This window comes from Rhizoctonia solani, chromosome 5, assembly GCF_016906535.1.
Source record: "Rhizoctonia solani chromosome 5, complete sequence".
Taxonomy (NCBI): Eukaryota; Fungi; Basidiomycota; class Agaricomycetes; order Cantharellales; family Ceratobasidiaceae; genus Rhizoctonia; species Rhizoctonia solani.
In genome coordinates, this window is record NC_057374.1 from 1,748,610 (window position 1) to 1,767,054 (window position 18,445).

At 48.8% G+C, this 18,445-nt stretch overlaps 6 protein-coding genes across 6 annotated transcripts; 4 read left to right on the plus strand and 2 right to left on the minus strand.

The window, feature by feature from the left end:
- Positions 1-176: 176 nt before the first annotated feature.
- On the plus strand, positions 177-997 carry RhiXN_09363 (Retrotransposable element Tf2 protein; the record flags this gene model as incomplete). The annotated part of the gene is made up of 2 exons (XM_043329179.1): positions 177-179; positions 455-997. 2 exons carry the CDS (start codon positions 177-179, stop codon positions 995-997), a joined length of 546 nt encoding a protein of 181 aa, XP_043180625.1.
- Positions 998-1,552: 555 nt separating this feature from the next.
- Positions 1,553-6,336, minus strand: RhiXN_09364 (Retrotransposable element Tf2 protein; the record flags this gene model as incomplete). Its single annotated transcript, XM_043329180.1, has 2 exons — positions 1,553-4,904; positions 4,988-6,336. 2 exons carry the CDS (start codon positions 6,334-6,336, stop codon positions 1,553-1,555), a joined length of 4,701 nt encoding a protein of 1,566 aa, XP_043180626.1.
- Positions 6,337-7,399: 1,063 nt separating this feature from the next.
- RhiXN_09365 (Retrotransposable element Tf2 protein) lies at positions 7,400-8,973 on the plus strand (the record flags this gene model as incomplete). Its single annotated transcript, XM_043329181.1, has 2 exons — positions 7,400-7,621; positions 7,684-8,973. The coding sequence occupies 2 exons, from the start codon at positions 7,400-7,402 to the stop codon at positions 8,971-8,973; spliced, it is 1,512 nt and encodes a 503-aa protein (XP_043180627.1).
- A 267-nt stretch (positions 8,974-9,240) lies between these two features.
- Positions 9,241-9,831, plus strand: RhiXN_09366 (Retrotransposable element Tf2 protein; the record flags this gene model as incomplete). The annotated part of the gene is made up of 1 exon (XM_043329182.1): positions 9,241-9,831. The coding sequence occupies one exon, from the start codon at positions 9,241-9,243 to the stop codon at positions 9,829-9,831; it is 591 nt and encodes a 196-aa protein (XP_043180628.1).
- A 693-nt stretch (positions 9,832-10,524) lies between these two features.
- Positions 10,525-12,989, plus strand: RhiXN_09367 (Retrotransposable element Tf2 protein; the record flags this gene model as incomplete). The annotated part of the gene is made up of 3 exons (XM_043329183.1): positions 10,525-10,667; positions 10,761-12,049; positions 12,784-12,989. 3 exons carry the CDS (start codon positions 10,525-10,527, stop codon positions 12,987-12,989), a joined length of 1,638 nt encoding a protein of 545 aa, XP_043180629.1.
- Positions 12,990-14,741: 1,752 nt separating this feature from the next.
- Positions 14,742-16,733, minus strand: RhiXN_09368 (uncharacterized protein; the record flags this gene model as incomplete). Its single annotated transcript, XM_043329184.1, has 6 exons — positions 14,742-15,007; positions 15,071-15,340; positions 15,393-15,561; positions 16,260-16,389; positions 16,453-16,527; positions 16,600-16,733. The coding sequence occupies 6 exons, from the start codon at positions 16,731-16,733 to the stop codon at positions 14,742-14,744; spliced, it is 1,044 nt and encodes a 347-aa protein (XP_043180630.1).
- Between the last annotated feature and the right edge of the window lie 1,712 nt (positions 16,734-18,445).

Here is an 18,445-nt window from a genome sequence, read left to right on the forward strand (position 1 = left end):
CCGCGCTTACTCAGCATACGTAGCCACCTCCACCTATGACGTCATCATGACACGTCAATGACACGTATGCATGAGTAAGACCGACTGCGGAGCGGGGTTCTTATTGGTTATGGTATTGGATATAATGTATTCGTAAATAGCACTTCTGTAGAATATATAAGGAGGCCAAACCGACCATGGTAACACCCAGGTCAATTACCTCTTGTCGCATCCCACTCAGTGTACGAGGGCCTTATAGCCCAGTAACTACTTAGATAGCCACCTAGATATCTTACACCGCCTTAAGCGGCCTCGTCGTTGTACTTAGATCACTCGCCACCGCCTTAAGCGGTCTTGTCGTCGTAGGATAGCTGCTCGTCGCCGTAGTTAGGTTCGTCATCGCCTTAAGCGACTTTCTCACTTGTACATCGCGGCCACAAGCGCCATCTCCCTCAACGCCCAAACGGACGTCTAGGACACAGAGCAAGTACAAATTGCCTCCGAGGAGGAAGCCGATCCCAACCCTCTGACAGATCTCCCCACACAATATCTAGAATTTGCAAAAGTGTTTGGGGAAGAGGAGTTCAAGGTGCTTCCTCCGCATAGAGAATACGACATAGCCATAGATCTCCTGCCAGACGCCAAACTCTCCCCTGGTCCCATTTACGGCATGACAGACGCAGAATCCAAAGCCCTGAAGCAACACATTGATGAAGAACTAGCAACGGGCAAGATCCGCCCCAGCACTTCATTGGCAGGTGCTCCAGTCATGTTTGTAAAAAAGGCAGATGGTTCTCTCAGGCTGGTGGTAGATTACCAAAAACTCAACGACGTAACCCATAAGAACGTTTACCCCTTACCAAGGCAAGACGATCTCATGGCCAAACTAAGGCATGCAAAGATGTTCACAAAACTGGATCTCCGCTGGGGTTACAATAACGTCCAAATCAAGGAAGGTGACAAATGGAAAACCGCCTTCCGCACCAAATATGGGTTATTTGAATACTTGGTGTCCTAGACGTCTGTAAGGACGTTGAGGGTGCGGGCGCTTGTGGCCGTGTGACTAATACAATGAACCGCTTAAGGCGGCGTTGGGTAACCCTACGACGGCAAACTAACTAACTACAATGGCCACACGCTATAAGGCGGCGGCAAACTACGTATGTACAGCGAGAACAACGCTTAAGGCGTGTAACTAAGTAACTTACTGGGCTGTAAGGCCCTTGTACAGTGTTGGATGCGACAAGAGGTAATCGACCTGGGTGTTACCATGGTCGGTTGGCCTCCTTATATATTACAGAGCTAACTAATTACAAATACATTTATATGAAATACCGTATCAAATAAGAACCCCGTTCCGCAGTCGGCCTTACTCATGCATACGTGTCACTGACGTGTCATAGTGATGTCATCAGGTGGAGGTGGCTACGTATGCTGACTAAGCGCGGAAGGGGACGTGGCTTGGCGCTTAGCGTATGTTATAAGCGCCGAGATCACGTGATTGAAAATGTCGTCCGTTTGTCTTCGTTTAAAATCGAGAAAATGGGAATAAATTCCCTGGTATCAACTGTGTCTACGACACTGCCCCCCCCTTAAGGGCCTTGGCAGCGCCAAGGGCCTTCTTTCTCATGTCTTCCTTGTACTTTTTCAAAATTTTCCCTGCATTTTTCAGATTTTCTCGAGGTTCCCATGTGTTCTCCTTGGGGCCATAGCCCTTCCATTTGACCCGGAAGAACCATTTTCCGTTGCGTTCCTCTGCATCCGTTATTCCTTTGACCTCGTACTCTTCTTCCCCATCCACGGTGACTGGTGGTGGACGGTTCTTGAAGTCCCGTTTGTTGTCCCTTCTGACCTTAGACAATAGTCCTACGTAAAATACGTTATGGATGCGCATGGTTGGTGGGAGTTCTAGCCTGTAAGCGCGGTCGGAGATTTTTTCCATGACTCTGAATGGCCCTAAGCGTTGTTCCGTTAGCTTGGGGCTTAAGGTTTTGAGTTTAACGTTTTTTGCATCAAGCCATACTTCTTCTCCGACCTCAAACTCTGTTGGGCTTCCGTGTTCTCCGGCTACCATCCGTTGTTTAGACTGCCGGAGGGCAGATTTGACTTCTCTCCATTGTGCTTCCATGGCTTCCGCCAGTTTGTCAGCCTCTGGTACGTCCGTAGGAATGTTGGAAGGGGTTAAGGTTGGTTCCCATCCATGGAGTGCTTTGAAAGGTGACTTCCCTGTGGCACTATGCACTGCATTGTTGTAGGCGAATTCTGCCATTGGTAGCCATTTGACCCAGTCCCTTTGATTAGTGCCAGAGTATGCTCTTAGGAAATGTTCTACGGAGGGGTTCACCCGTTCTGTCTGCCCGTCGCTCTGGGGGTGGTAAGCGGAGGAGAAGTGCGGGTCTATGCCTAGTCGTTGGTACAACGCCTTCAGAAACCTGTTATTGAACACTCTTCCGCGGTCTGAGATTGTTTTCTCCGGCATTCCGTACTTTTTCCAGACGTGTCGCAAGAACAGTTCCGCTAGTTCAGGGGCTTTTAGTTTCTTGGAACATTCTACCAATATGACGTATTTGGTAAAGCTGTCAACGATAACTAGTATGGAGTCATAGGCCCCGTCCTTTGGCAGATCAACAATCATGTCATAGGAAATGTGTTGCCATGGGCGTACAGGGAGTTCTAACGGCTGTGGTGGGATTGACGCGTATTTGGGTTTCCTAATCCTTTGGCAGGTTTTGCAGGAGTCTACGTGCCAGTATGTGTCCGCGCGTATGCCTGGCCAATAGTAGTTGCGCAAGATTAGCTCCAGGGTCCGTTGCCTGCCTGGATGTCCTGCTGATGGGCTGTTGTGGAAGATTTGGAGTAAATCCGTACGTAGGGTCCCAACGTCAGGGACCACAATCCGTCCTTGGTAGAAGAGTAATCCTGCTTCCATCTGGTAGTCCTTGAATGCTCGTTTGATGGATGGGGGCGCTTTGGATTCATTCTGCAGGAACTGTAGGATTTCTTCAAGGGACTCGTCTTGATCCAGGCTCGACTCTATACGCTGTTGTAACTCCTTTTCTGGTAGAACTAGTGCAACGTTGGCAAAGATGGGGTCTGGCAGCATGGTCTGGGCAGCAGGTGGGACGTCGGCATGGTCGGATCGCCGGGATAAGGCATCTGGTTTGCCGGACTGTTTGCCCGGGCAATACACAATTTGGAAGTTGTATCCAGCCAGGAGGAGGTGCCAGCGTGCATGGCGGCGATTGAAAGTTCTAGACTCCTTCCAGTATTCCAAGTTCCTATGGTCAGTGAAGACTGTTACGGGGTGCAGGGTTCCTTCCAAGAAGATGCGCCAATATTCAAACGACCAAATAATGGCCAGGAGTTCCTTGTTGTGGGTGTCATAATTCTGTTTGGCACCCTTGAAAGACTCAGATAGGAACCCCAGGGGGTGTAAGCGGCCGTCTTCCTGTTGTTGGCTAAGAATGGAACCTAAGGCTGCACCAGAAGCATCCGTTTCTAGGAAGTAGGGCTTGGTAGGGTCGGCGTGACAAAGTACTGGGGCGTTGGTAATGGCATCCTTTAGTCCCTGGAATGCTTCCTGTTCCTTTGTGTCCCATCTCCAGGGTGTATCTTTCTTGACTAGGTTGTGTAATGGCCTAGCCATGTGGCTGAAGTTGGCAACAAATCGGCGAAGGAAATTGGCAAACCCTAAGAATGATTGGACTTCCTTGACTTTAGTGGGTACCGGCCATTCCTGTACCACCTGGATTTTGAGCTTATCCAGACTAAACCCTTTATCGGAGACAATGATTCCCAGGTATTCCACAGAGGTAACGTGGAATGTGCACTTGGATGCCTTGCAGAACAGTTGATTATCCATTAACCGTTTTAGGACCTCATGAACGTGTTTCGTATGGGATACGTCATCCTTTGAGTAAATCAGGATATCATCAAGGTAGATGATGACGCATACATCCAACAAATCCTTGAATAGTTTGTTCATAAAGTGTTGAAAGGCGGCTGGGGCGTTTGTTAAACCAAAAGTCATGACCAGGGATTCGTAGAGACCGTACTTGGTTTGGAATGCGGTTTTCCATTTGTCACCTTCTTTTACCCGCACGTTGTTGTAACCCCATTGCAAGTCTAGCTTGGTGAAGACCTTGGCACCACGGAGCTGGGCCATGAGGTCATCTGGACGGGGAAGCGGGTAAACGTTTTTCTTGGTGCGGTTGTTTAGGCGACGGTAGTCAACAACCAATCGGCGGGAACCATCCTTCTTAGGTACAAACATGACTGGTGAACTAATGGAAGATTTGCTAGGGCGGATCTTTCCAGCTTTCAACTCATCCCTGAGCCAGTCCTTGAGTGTGGCGGACTCAGCGTCTGTCATACTGTAAAGTGGGGAGTTGAGGGGGCCTTCTTCTGTGAGTTCTATTCCAATATCATAGTGCCGGTGTGGAGGGAGCTTATTGAATTCCTCTTCTCCAAATACCTTGGCGTACTGGTGGTACTTGGAGGGTACTCCTTCAAGAGGGTTCTGGTCAGCTTCTTCTTCTTTGGCAATGGCCACATGTTCTGGTGGAGTGTGTGGGAAGGAGAGGGTGCGCATGTTCCAATCTATTTCAGGATTGTGAGCGTCTAACCATTTTAAACCTAAGATGGCCGCATGACTGCCGGTATTGCAGATGAGAAAGGTTTCCGTCATCTTTTTGCCATCATAGGTGAAGGTAAGTATTGCCTTCTTCCAAATTTTTCCTGCCTGGGGGCTCAACCCATCGAGCATAGTAATGGTACGGGGTGAGGGGAGATTGATAAGTGGGAGGCGGAGTGATTCCGCGGTGCGTGGATGTAAAAATGACGATGTAGCGCCTGAGTCTATCAGGACTTCTATTGATTCCGCTGTTTTTTCTGGCTGTATTGGAATTGTAAAGAGGGGTGCGATTCTATTGGTAGACAATATATTACAAAATTCCAAACACAAGTTGGAGTCCTTGGGGTCCTTGCGCGCGGCAGCAGGTACCCTTACTCTTTTCCCGATTGGTACTTGGAGTCTTCGCCAATTTTGGCGGCTTCCTTAGCCTTCCCCTTGTCCTCAATAGGGGTGGCCTTCCAGCCTGTGCGGCATTCCGCGAACTTGTGACCCATTTTGCCGCACTTGATGCAGGCGCCTGCGGCGCGGCGGCGATTGCGTTCTTCCTCCAACACAAAGTTGGGGTCGTTGGAGAGTTTCTTTGAACCGGTTATGGCTTGGCCGGTACTTGTCCCCCTTGCGGGGTTGGATGGTTTGCTAGACTTATTATCCCTTGGCGGGTGGCTAGCTTGCTCTTTGCGGAGAGCGTTGTCGATGACGAGTGCTGCATTCTGCAGCTCAAGAAGTGTGCGGGGGCGGTGCTCGCGAGTTGCGATTTGGCGACTGACCTCCCAGTGGAGGCCGCGGGCAAACTGGCCTCGAAGGGCCGCGTCGTTCCAGTCCAGTTCCATTGCCAGGGTTCTGAACTTTGTGATGTAGTCCGCGCATGTGCCGGACTGGGTGAGAGTAGTAATCTTCCGCTCGGCGGCCCTTGTGGCATCAGGGTCGCCAAATGCTGCCAGAAACTCCAATTTAAAGCCTTCCACGGTTTGAATGATGGCTCGGTGAGAGCCAAGTTGATCCAGGTGAGGATGGGCCCAGGCTCCGGCAGCATCCTTCATATTCATCAGGAGGAAGGATAAAACCTCCTGATCCGTGGGGAACATCTGGGCGTTTAGTCGGGTCCATGCCAACATCCTCGTGAGCCATTGCTTGGCTTCACTCCCAATTTTGCCTGTATAGGCGTCTGGGTGGTCAACCTTGACCGGAGCGGGATAGGCGGCGACTGGAGCCGGAGGTGGAGGGGCAGGTGCTCCGATGGGGGATCGGAGACGCGGAGATGGAAGGGGAGAAGGGACTTGCGGGGGTATGGCCCTCTGGGGGGCTGGCTGGGCGAAGCTGGGAAGCCCTTTTGGTTGCTCGGGCCAGAAGGAGGGCCCACTAACCAATCCAATAGGCTTGGTCTTGTGTAGGGGGCGTGGCGTTGCTTCCACAACCGGGGGTTTGGCTTCCTCTGGGGTCCTTGGCCCATGGAGTTGGAGGCTTCGAAGCCCATCCTTGACAACATCAACGGTTTGGGAAATATTTTCGACGTTGGTTTGGGTTTTGATTCCTGTTTCCTTGACTTCTTTGAGCTTTTGCTTGAGATTCTTGACTTGGCTGAGAAGGCCAAGGAGGAGGCAGGGAACCCGCTCGAGGGAGACTTCCCCAAGTTTGATAGGGGTGGCTGACGGAAGTCGGGGTCCCAGGTCTCTTGGATCGAAAGGGGACTGGGCTTGAGAGGATGTCCGGGAACGGGTTGCCATAGTAGGAGCGGGGTAGGAGCGGCCAGCGTGAGAGGATGCCCGCAAGGACAAGCAAGTAGGAGTGCAGGATGTAATGGTGGAAGTAGGGGGGGACTAGTAGATGCCTGTGTCAGGACTTATGAGCGCTTTATTACTCGATTGCTAAGACCTTGCGTCAAACGACCTAGCATTGAACAGTAGGAATTACTAATCACAGCCGTGGGCGGGCGTGATGTAGAATCCAATCTCTGCAAGCGGGTGTATCGGCTGTCTAGGTCCGCTGGTAAAAGGTGCGGCGACCGGGGTATGCGGGCGATAGGGAATTCTTGCCTTATAGCAATTCGGTACTAGGAGGGGACGACGCTGGTTTGATTATTAACAGCAAAAGGCGATCCCGATCTCCGGTTTTTCCCTCGTGCTAGTACAAGGTTCCTTCTTGTTGTTGGACTAAGTGTGGTGGGTGCGGGTAGGCACGGTTTGCAACCGACTTAAGGTCGATTACCTAGTGTCCTAGACGTCTGTAAGGACGTCGAGGGTGCAGGCGCTTGTGGCCGTGTGACTAATACAATGAACCGCTTAAGGCGGCGTCGGGTAACCCTACGACGGCGAACTAACTAACTACAATGGCCACACGCTATAAGGCGGCGGCAAACTATATATGTACAGCAAGAACGACGCTTAAGGCGTGTAACTAAGTAACTTACTGGGCTGTAAGGCCCTCGTACAGTGTTGGATGCGACAAGAGGTAATTGACCTGGGTGTTACCATGGTTGGTTGGCCTCCTTATATATTACAGAGCTAACTAATTACAAATACATTTATATGTAATACCGTATCAAATAAGAACCCCGTTCCGCAGTTGGCCTTACTCATGCATACGTGTCACTGACGTGTCATAGTGATGTCATCAGGTGGAGGTGGCTATGTATGCTGACTAAGCGCGGAAGGGGACGTGGCTTGGCGCTTAGCGTATGTTATAAGCGCCGAGATCACGTGATTGAAAATGTCGTCCATTTGTCTTCGTTTAAAATCGAGAAAATGGGAATAAATTCCCTGGTATCAACTGTGTCTACGACACTTGGTCATGCCTTTTGGTCTCACAAACGCTCCCGCCGCATTCCAACACTTTATGAATGACCTGTTCAGGGACCTGATTGACGTAACAGTGGTAATTTACTTAGATGACATTCTCATCTTCTCAGAAAAGCCGGAGGAACACCCGCTCCACGTCAGAGAAGTTCTGTCTAGACTAATGAAGAACCAGTTGTTCTGCAAACTGTCAAAATGTCATTTCCACGTCACTACGGTGGATTACTTGGGCATCGTCATATCTCCAGCCGGCTTCTCCATGGACCAAAAAAAATCGAGGCAGTCACGTCGTGGCCACAGCCCAAGACAATTAAACAGGTCCAGGCCTTCCTAGGGTTCGTCAATTACCTCCGCCGGTTTATCCCCAACTTCAGCTCGGTTGCACGCCCTCTACATAATCTCACCAGAAAGGAAACCCCTTGGTCATGGGGCAACCTAGAAGAGGCAGCATTTCAGGAGTTGAAGGTTCTTGTTACCAGATCACTGGTTCTCATCCATTCCAACCCAGAACTCCCCTATTACCTTGAAACAGACGCCTCAGGGGTTGCCATGGGAGCCATTCTTAGTCAGCAGGGTTCAGATAACCGATTACACCCAATTGCGTACATGTCCAAATCGTTCTCAGGGGCAGAAGGAAACTATGACACTCACGACAAAGAGCTCCTGGCCATCATCAAGGCCTTGGAGGAATGGCGCATTTTCCTGGAAGCTACAGACAAGCCGGTTCAGGTATTTACAGATCACCGCAACCTTGAGTACTGGATGCAGGCACGGACCTTCAACCGCAGACACGCACGATGGCGCATCTTCCTGAGCAATTTCAATTTTGAGATTCACTATCGTCCGGGAAAGCAGTCAGGGAAACCAGACGCGTTATCAAGAAGGTCAGATTATGTGGACACACCCCCAGAACCAGAAGTCATGCTTCCGTCGGAAGTCTTTGCCAATACGTCAGAGGAAGAAGTCAAAATTGTCACAGAAATTCGCTCCAAACTCAGGGAGGATCCATCACTGGAACCTATCATCCAGTTCCTGACGGAAGACGCGGATAATGCACCTCCTTCCATCCAAAAGGCTTACCGGGATTATGACTGGGAAGAAGATCTCCTTTGGTACCGCGGAAAATTGGTAGTCCCAGACTCAGAGCCTCTCAAGGAACAATTGCTTAAGGAATTTCACGACTCCCCGCTAGCAGGACACCCAGGGCAGCAGAGGACTTTAGAACTCCTTAGCCGGAACTACTGGTGGCCAGGCATGAAGTCATCAGCAAAAGAATGGGTCGAATGTTGCCCCACCTGCCAAGCCAATCGTCGCGCTCATGCCCCTGTAATCTCCCTGAAACCCTTAGAAGTCCCCCCTTTCCCATTTCATACGATCTCCTATGACTTCATCACCGGGTTCCCCAAGTCACAAGGACACAATGCAATCCTGGTAGTTATAGACTCATTCTCCAAGTTTGGCCATTTCATCCCCACATCAAAGAAGACCACCGCCAAGGGATTAGCAGATCTATTTGTTGCCCACGTTTGGAAACTCCACGGACTACCAGTCAGGACCATATCAGATTGAGGTTCCACATTCACAGGCAAATTCTTGAGGGCCCTTTACCAACGATTAGGGATCAACCCATCCTTCTCATCGGCTTACCACCCAGAATCAGACGGACAAACAGAAAGAGTAAACCAGTTTATAGAATTCTACCTCCGATCCTATGTCTCTGCGGATCACTCAGATTGGGCCACGTGGCTACCTCTAGCGGAATACGCATACAACAACGCAAAGCATGCCGCAACAGGAAGGTCCCCCTTTGAGTTGGTTTATGGGAGAAGTCCAGTGATGAACCCGTCCAACGTGCCAGCTAACGTACCAGAAGCAGACCATGTAGCAGATACCCTGGCCAGGGAATGGAAGGAAGCCGAAGCGGCCTTAAGGATGAGCAAGGAAAGGATGGCTAGAGAGAAAGGAACAACTCCCAAATACTCAATTGGCAAAAAAGTCTGGTTGGACGGAAAAAACATAGAGCTCAGAACCAACTCCAACAAACTAGATCCAAAACGCCTAGGTCCTTTTGAAGTAACGGAGAAGGTTTCTAGTCATGCCTACCGCCTGAAACTACCAGAATCTTTGAAGATCCACAACGTATTCTATGTGGGACTACTATCCAAAACCCATGAATCCCCGAGTCAACCGTTTCCTGAACGACCACCCCCGGAAACAATAGAGGGAGAAGAGGAGTACGAGGTGGAACAAATCATTGACTCTAAAAGGCAACGCGGAAAATGGTTCTACCTGATCAAATGGAAAGGATACGGGCCCAAAGACAACTCATGGGAACCAGAGGAGCTTCTAGAACATAGCCAAGAGGAAATCCAACGCTTCAACAAGTCGCAACTGAAAAAGGCTTGTGACTCCGCCAAGAGCCTTTAAGGGGGGGGCAATGTTATAACCTCCTAACATATACCATTAGAACCGCATGATTTTTCTGTTATTTTTAGTATTTTTTACGGACTCAATATCTTTTGTTTTTTGATCACGTGATCTCGGCGCTTATTATGCCGAGATGCCGCGCCGAGATGCCGTGCCAAGGGCGCTTAGGAGAAATCCACGCTTCCGCGCAGCCCGCAGTACGCTTCCCTTTTCACACGGACTCTTCTTTTCTCACGAGCACAGACCATGTAGATAGTGTGCTCTTGTCTATATATACAGCAGGAAAATCGCTTGGAGACCCCAAGTCAATTTTACCTCGTCTCATATTCATTGAGGAGGCATCAGCCAGCTAAGTAAGCCAGCCCCCAGAAGTTCAGCTGACATCACCCCCTACCTTTACCTACCACACCTCCCAGGCCTCCGGCCCCTTCGTCAGCAATAGTTAGCAGTAGAGCGCCGTAAGCGCTAGCAGTATAGCCTTAAATAAGTTAGATACATACATGTGCTTGTAGTAGTATGGCCTTAAGCGCCCACCTTCACTAGCAAGTACCCACCTTACAGTGGTGTACGACACACCTGTTATTGGCCGGTTATAACTTCCAGATTGTCTACCGCCCCAGGAAACAATCTGGAAAACCTGACGCTCTCTCACAACGCTCTGACCATGCTGACATTCCACCCGCCAACCAGACCATGCTCCCTGACCCCATATTTGCCAACGTAGCCTTGGTAACCCCCAAGAAGGAACTCCAACGTCAAATTGAAGCCGCCCTAGATCAGGACAAATCACTGGAGGAAATATTACAATTCCTCCAGAACAAGTCTAAGGCACCTCCGTCCATTAAGCGCGCATTCAAGGATTACCAAATGGAGGCTGGACTCCTCTTCTACCAAGGATGAATTGTAGTCCCTGATGTTGGAACACTAAGGACGGACCTACTCCACATCTTCCATGACAGCCCCTTGGCAGGACACCCAGGAAGACAACAAACCCTAGAGTTGGTATCAAGGGATTACTACTGGCCCGGGATCTGTGCTGACACATACTGGCACGTGGACTCCTGCAAAACATGTCAACGGATAAGGAAGCCAAAATATGCATCAATACCGCCCCAACCCCTTGAGCTTCCTAGCAGACCATGGCAACACGTATCCTACAACATGATAGTGGACCTGCCCAGGGATGGAATTTGCAACTCAATCCTGGTTATTGTTGACAGCTTCACCAAGTACGGTATTTTTGTCAAATGCTCCAAAAAGCTCAAAGCACCCAAGCTAGCAGAATTGTTCCTGGAACACGTGTGGAAATGGCATGGGATGCCTGAAAAAACGGTCTTGGATAGGGGAAGGGTCTTCAACAACAAGTTCCTGAAAGCTCTATACAAACGCCTGGGAATAGACCCCCACTTCTCTTTGGCTTATCATCCTCAGAGTGACGGTCAGACGGAACGGGTAAACCCCTCAATAGAACATTTCCTTAGAGCATACTCAGGGGTTAACCAGAGGGACTGGACCAAATGGCTCCCCATGGCAGAATTTGCGTACAACAACGCAGTACATGGCAGTACAGGGAAAACACCGTTCAAAGCCCTTTATGGCTGGGAACCCACCTTGACATTGTCCAACGTTCCAACAGATGTACCAGAAGCCAATGACCTTGCCGCAACAATGGAAGCACAATGGAAAGAAGTTGAAGCCGCCCTCCGGCAATCCAAGATACAAATGACTGCCAGGGAAACAGGGAACCCCTTAGAGTTTGAAATCAGAGAGGAAGCATGGCTTGATGCCAAAAATGTCAAACTCAAGACCTTAAGCCCTAAGCTAACAGAACAATGCTTAGGCCCATTCAAGGTTACCAAAAAAATCTCCAACCATGCTTACCGGCTTGAACTCCCCCCAACAATGCGTATTCACAACGTCTTCTATGTGGGACTTCTGTCTAAGGTTAAAAGAGATGACAAGCGTGACTTTGAAAACCGCCCGCCACCAGTCACTGTGGACGGGGAGGAGGAATACGAGGTAGAGGGGATAACCAATGCAGAAGAACGCAATGGGAAATGGTTTTTCCGGGTAAAATGGAAGGGATATGGCTCCAAGGAGAACACATGGGAACCCTGGGAGAACCTGAAAAACGCAGGGAAAATTTTGAAGAAGTACAAGGAAGAAATGAGAAAGAAGGCCCTTGGCGCTGCCAAGGCCCTTAGAGGGGGGCAGTGTTGTAGACACAATCAATACCAGGGAATTTATTCCCATTTTCTCGAATTTAAACAAAGACAAATGGACGATATTTTCAATCACGTGACTTTGGCGCTTTTATCATACGCTAAGCACCAAGCCACGTCCCCATCCACGCTTAAATCAGCATATGTAGCCACCTCCACCCATGACGTCATCATGACACGTCAGTGACACGTATGCATGAGTAAGGCTGACTGCGGAGCGGGGTTCTTATTGGATTAGGTATTGCATATAATGTATTTGTAATTAGTTTACCTGTAGAATATATAAGGAGGCCAACCAACCATGGTAACACCCAGGTTGATTACCTCTTGTTGCATCCTACATTGTACAAGGGCCTTACAGCCCAGTAACCTTACTTAGTCACTAGTCTACACCGCCTTAAGCGGCTTCTCTGTTGTACTTACATAGCTTGCCATTGCCCCTACGGCCTTGGTCATTGTAGTATAGCTGGTTGTTGTTGTAGGATAGCTTGCCACCGCCTTACGCGGTTCTCACTTAGTTACATCCGGCCGCAAGCGCCCTCCTCCTTGACGTCCTTACAGACGTTTAGGACACAACCTCTTTTCCCCCAATTTACAACACCCAACCAGTCGGACCAAACCCTGAACAAGCAAGTTGCTTATACGCAGCAGATTTGAGAGCTGGGGTTGGACAAGGAGTTTGATGAGGGGCCGGGCAAAGAGAGCGGCGAGGGGCTTATACAGGAAGTAGACGAGGAAATGGCGGACTTGTGGACGCAGGAATGGGTTGACAACAACAAATGGGAACAGGTCCAAGAGGATGACAAAGGAATGGAAGGCGGCAAGAGTGGAGATGAGGAGAACAATGCAGCACTCACCGCAGAGGAGCCGGTCGAGTACAACGACAACGGACGGATTAGTGCACGGTCAAAGGGCAAGGGCCCAGCCACCCACTAGGCGTATTAACTCAAGACTGTCACCCGTCATGCCCTCTCACAACCCCAACTCCAGACCAGCGTGTACACAATGACTCAATTCATTGACTTTCCCTTTCCCTTTTCTTGCTCTTTTTGCTCTTAGCTCTTTGGTGTTCTGTCGACTTGTCACCTCCTCCCAATCATACACGCAAAACCTGTTCCGTCTAATTTGTCTTGTTTTCTCCATGGTTAGGTATACTGCTCTGCCCTGTATCCATATTGTTCTTCCTCATCCTCATGTGCGTTATTGCCTGTGCCTTGACTTGCCTCAACCCCCACTCCGCCGTTTCTACTTTATATCATGTACTATTATCTTACGTTGTGTCATTTTGCGTGTCGTTTTGTGCCGCATCGTGTCATTTTGTGTTGGATTGTGTCGTGCCGTGTAGCGTTGGGTTGTATTGGGTTATACTTGTGACGTATGCTTGTGTTGCGCAAGCCTCTGTGAGAACTGAAACAATGAATTACTGTATTAGCTGTATTACACTGTGTGCGTGAATGAGATCAATCGCCAATTATAGTTTAAAAGCAAGCGTACACATGTAGCTAATCAACAAACAACGCCGCAAAGACCACTCAATCGTGAGAAGAGTATCAAACTCGTGAGTAACCACGAGTGGATTGAGTAGATTGCGAGGCTCTACATCAACTCGTGAGACCGCACGATGTGACATAGGAACTTATGACACTGACGGATTGGGGGGGGGCCTCCTTGCAGCGCTCCGGTCCTCATGAGTGCTCTGGAGGCCTCCAGATAAATTCATGCCCCCGTAGAGTTCCACACTCAAAACCTGTTCCACACCTTTGCCTGGGTACCTAGGACTAGACTCAGGTTTCATGTACATTTATCTACTCCCATTCATTCCATACACTTACCATGATTACTCCCGTCTTGCGTGTCTCTATACTAAGATAGCCGTAAACCATTGTTTGCAAGTCGTGAGCTCTCTCAAGACTGAACATACAATGCAGAAAAGATTGTCGTATAGGTTGTCATATAATTTGAGGGCCAAGCTACACAACTGAGGACCATACAGGTCATTTGGGTTGTCAAGTAGTTGTCATCCAGGGACTCCTAATCATATGGAGTCATGTGACCCCCTTATTCAAATCATCATGAGAAAATTACATTCAATTTAATTATAAAATAACTTTAGAATGTGAACACTTGCTGCAGTTAATCTACAAATTTGGAGTAAGCAAAGCTATTGTCAGGCGCCGTCAGTGACTCGGGGGCTGGGACATGTCAAGAGTGTTATGAGTTCGACAATAACTTGGAGGTCAAGACACAAGGTCAATTAGTGAAGATGTATGGCACGGGCGCTCGGAAGACGTGTATCATAGACATACAATGACGACTCACAACAAATACTAAATTGCAATGAACAACCGACGTAGCCCAACGTTGAATGTAGATGTACAATACTCGGTGCCAATCATTGAGAGTGCTTAGAGAGGAGGTACCTCTGGGCAACAACAACTTTTCAATGACACATTCAACTTTATATCTACGATTGACGCAAGATCACATTCATTCAAACGGAAGGTATAATGAGAATACACATAGCGCAATCAAACAGCATGCTGAACGTGATCATTATCAGTGCAGCTCGGGCTTTGTGCTACTCCACTATGAATTGGCGTATCATGCGATCGCCCAGCCAAAGGCATCAGCGGACTACTCGGCCCCGTGTCTATTAGATTTCCCCACAGACGATGAGAACATGCCCACTTACATTTCTGAACCGGGCTCGTTCTCATCTCCTTCATGCAACTCGGCCTTGACAGATGAAGCGCTTGATTCACGCGGATGATTATCTACAGAGTCAAGGTCGGCCGGGCCAAAATCAATTACAAAATCTTGCAAAAACTTGACGATCTGAATTGCGTGTGCGCTCTCTTCATCGGAGTGCATGTGATACTCTTCCCTCAAGCGCCGCTTGAAATTTTGCAAGCTACACCAACCCAGCAGCCCAAACGGACCGATGGTCTTGGCACCTGAATATTCAATGAGAAAAAAAAACCAGACGCCAAGTCTGAAAGACTAAACCACCTACCCACCAGTCCCTAAAATAACGGTCTCCCGGGGGAGCAAGAGGTGTGCTGCCTGAAGCAACCCAAACAGACCACCCACTGAGCCGATGACATCAAGTACTGTGCCTGACCGGTAGTCTTCAATAAAGTTGCATGCATCCCCACGTAGATAATAAGGGCTACTCTGAGAGTCAACTCGCAGCCTATATTGCGTATGTTCAGGATTTAGTGTGATTTGAATGTCTGCTGTAGCGACCCTTGCGTCGGATACATTCAGTGGAATCGCAGACAGTTGGGCTAATGGAGTTGAGTCACACCAGTACTCGTGGGGTAGCAAATTAGTTCTTACCAATGGGATATAGAGATAAATGTTTGTTAACCTGAGACCAAACTTCTAGTGGGTATTGATATTTGAAGTTGAGAGTGGTCTTTCTTACAGGCTTGAAGTCGAAGAGGATGTCCCGTGCAATCAAGGATGTAATAAACCTCCCGGTTATCAGGTTTGCCTCAGATGTAATCTGTGAACCGGGAAGAAGCACGAGAGGTAATGAATACTCCCGGATCCCAGTCAGCCCTTTCAAATTGGGTAAAATTCTAGACTTTGTGAACCTCCAAGTTCAGACACTCCATGCTAGACGATCCCACGTCCAGTCTCTGGTATTTACCATTCCGTGTTGGTCCCAGCGAGTCAATAACGAAAAGAAATAACTGCGATTGTCCAAACGTACAATCAAAATACATAAAGTTGAAAAAAGTAAAGAAAAAAATTGGTGCAAAGGCAAGGGAATGTACCAGTGCCGAGGCACTAGCTATATCAGGTGCTTCACCATTCATAGCCTGGCTTAGTATCCCCGCTTGCAACACGAGGCTCCCGCGTCCCATCTATAACTAGACCCGCATACAGGGTTCGACCCGTACCCGATCTGACGAGGCACACAAAATCTACACAGCACCAACACACAATCAATATACAATTGGGTTCCTCGATAGATAGACCGTGCCCAGACTTACCCGTTGCCGTGCCAGTACCAGTTACTCGGACACGCCCATCCGTTTCTGTATCCAGTTCGATTAGAAACAAGAGATATAGATACTATGAGAGAAGTAAACGGTGCACGTACGGAACAACTGGAAGAACAGACGGCCCGCCGATCACCAAGCAGAACGACCTAGGACCCCACCAAAAGTATGACGGCCCACACTGTCCGATACTAACCTCCCCAGTGCCATAACCAGAATCGGGCAAAGAAGGAGCAGAAGGGAGACACGAGTATGCTCCGTCGTCCCAGCGCCATCCAGCCGGGCACTGTGGGTCGGACCAGTCAGGCTGAGGCGGGACACAGTACCTGTATATGCACGGGTCAGAACTATTATTTGATATATAAACACGATAGAGAACTGGGACGTACCCAAGGCTGCTGTGCCAGTACCACCTTCCGCAATGATGCTTCGGAGGGACAATCACTCCTCGAATCCCACCGTACCTATTAGCTCGCCATATGCACATCAGCGCTCGCCCAACTTCCATACTGATCAATTGAAAAGGAGGCACTCACGGTAAACAACGACTTTTGCGGCCCCACCAAAAGTAGTTGCGGTCGCAGTCTTTGTGATTGTGGGTCGGCGTGGGCGACGCGATGACAAGCGTGATGCAAGCAACGAGCAGCGCAACGAGTTTGAGTCCGAGCATTGGTCGAAAAGAATGTTAAAGTGAACTGAGAGGTTGAGAGGAAAGAGCGCTGAGCTGAGAGGGCAGAGAACTCGAAGATGGGATTATCGCGGTCTATAGCATGATATTTTATACCCCTCCTCTCTGGCCACATGCTCGGTGCCTTTGCGATAATGGTTCGCCCATACAGCCTAGTGCCAAGACGGATAAATTGGCAGGTGGTGGGCTTCATGGCGCTGTCGGCGATTCGAGGGCTGAGATATATCGAGAGTGTTATGAATGTGTCATTAAAATGATGTTGTCGCCCAGAGGTACTTCCTCTCTAAGTACTGTCAATGACTGAAACCGAGTACTATACCTCTACATTCGACGTTTGGCTACGTCGGTTGTCCACTGCAATATTCTCTTCGTCACGAGTCGCCATCGTATGTCCATGACAGACATCTTCCGAGCGCCCATACTATACATCTTCATTAATTGACAGCAAGTGCCGTGCCTGACCGGTAGTCTTCAATAAAGTCGCATATATCGCCGCGAAGACGATGAGAGTTATGCTGAGAGTCGACTCGCGGTCCATATTGCATATGCACAGGATTTAGCGTGATTTGAATGTCTGCTGTGGTGACATTCACATCGGAGACATTCAGTGGAATTACAGACAGTTGAGCTAACAGGGCCGAATCACATCGGTGCTCGTGGGATAGTCAATTAGTTCTTACCAACAGGACATACAGACAAATGTTTGTAAACCCGAGACCAAGCTTTTAGTGGGTATCGATGTTTGAAGTGGAGGGTGGTCTTTCTTACAGACTTGGAGTTGAAGAGGATCTCCCGTACGATCGAGGATGTAATAGACCTCCGAGTTATCAGGCCTGCCTCAGATGTAATCTGTGAACTGCGAAAAAGCACGAGAGGTAATGAATACTCCCGGATCCAGGTCAACTCTTGCACATGAGTCATATCCGACCAGTTGAATTCTCCAAACTCCCAAGCATTCACAAACCAAATGCGAGGTAATTGAGTTTCGTATATTCTACCTCCTGGCACTCTTCCAGCCAGTTAAACCTGGACTCGATAAGCTGTTTCACACATGTGCTCCATGAGAACAAGAAATAAAAAGGATATAGCACTCACTGTAACTAACCTTTTCAAAAAAGTATCGATTTTTGGACGGAGACATAGATAGCGAATAAGCTAAACCGTCAATTGGGTTATGTAGCGAGGATGGACAGTCGAATAGTTCCGAGACTCTGTATGGAGAAATATTCGAAAATCTAATATCTGATGAATTAAACCAAGTAACATTATAGCTCATCATGGCTTGATAGAAAAGCAGCAGGGAGGGTTAGTGGATATGTAGCCACTAGCTTTTGCTGCTTACTGTAAGGTCGATACAGCTTGTTTGGATTTTTCAAGATGGTGCTGATAGTAATATCGATATCATCTTGCTGTGAGGTTTCACTTATAGTCCACTCTTGTAAATACGAACGTCGATGGCGACCGTGTCGCCGGGATAATGACAATCCGTAAGATTGTAGTGGTTCGAAAGTAAAGACAGTTATCAGAGAATCCCCCCCCCCGGACATTATAAGGTCAAAGGGGTTCGTACATGAGTAACGGAGCGATCCAAACGAGAGTATATAGTTAGAAATCAGATACAAACAATACCGGTAGCGAGAGGGGCTGAAATGGTCCGCCGGGTGAGCGTGGCCAACTCGATTATGTAAGGGACT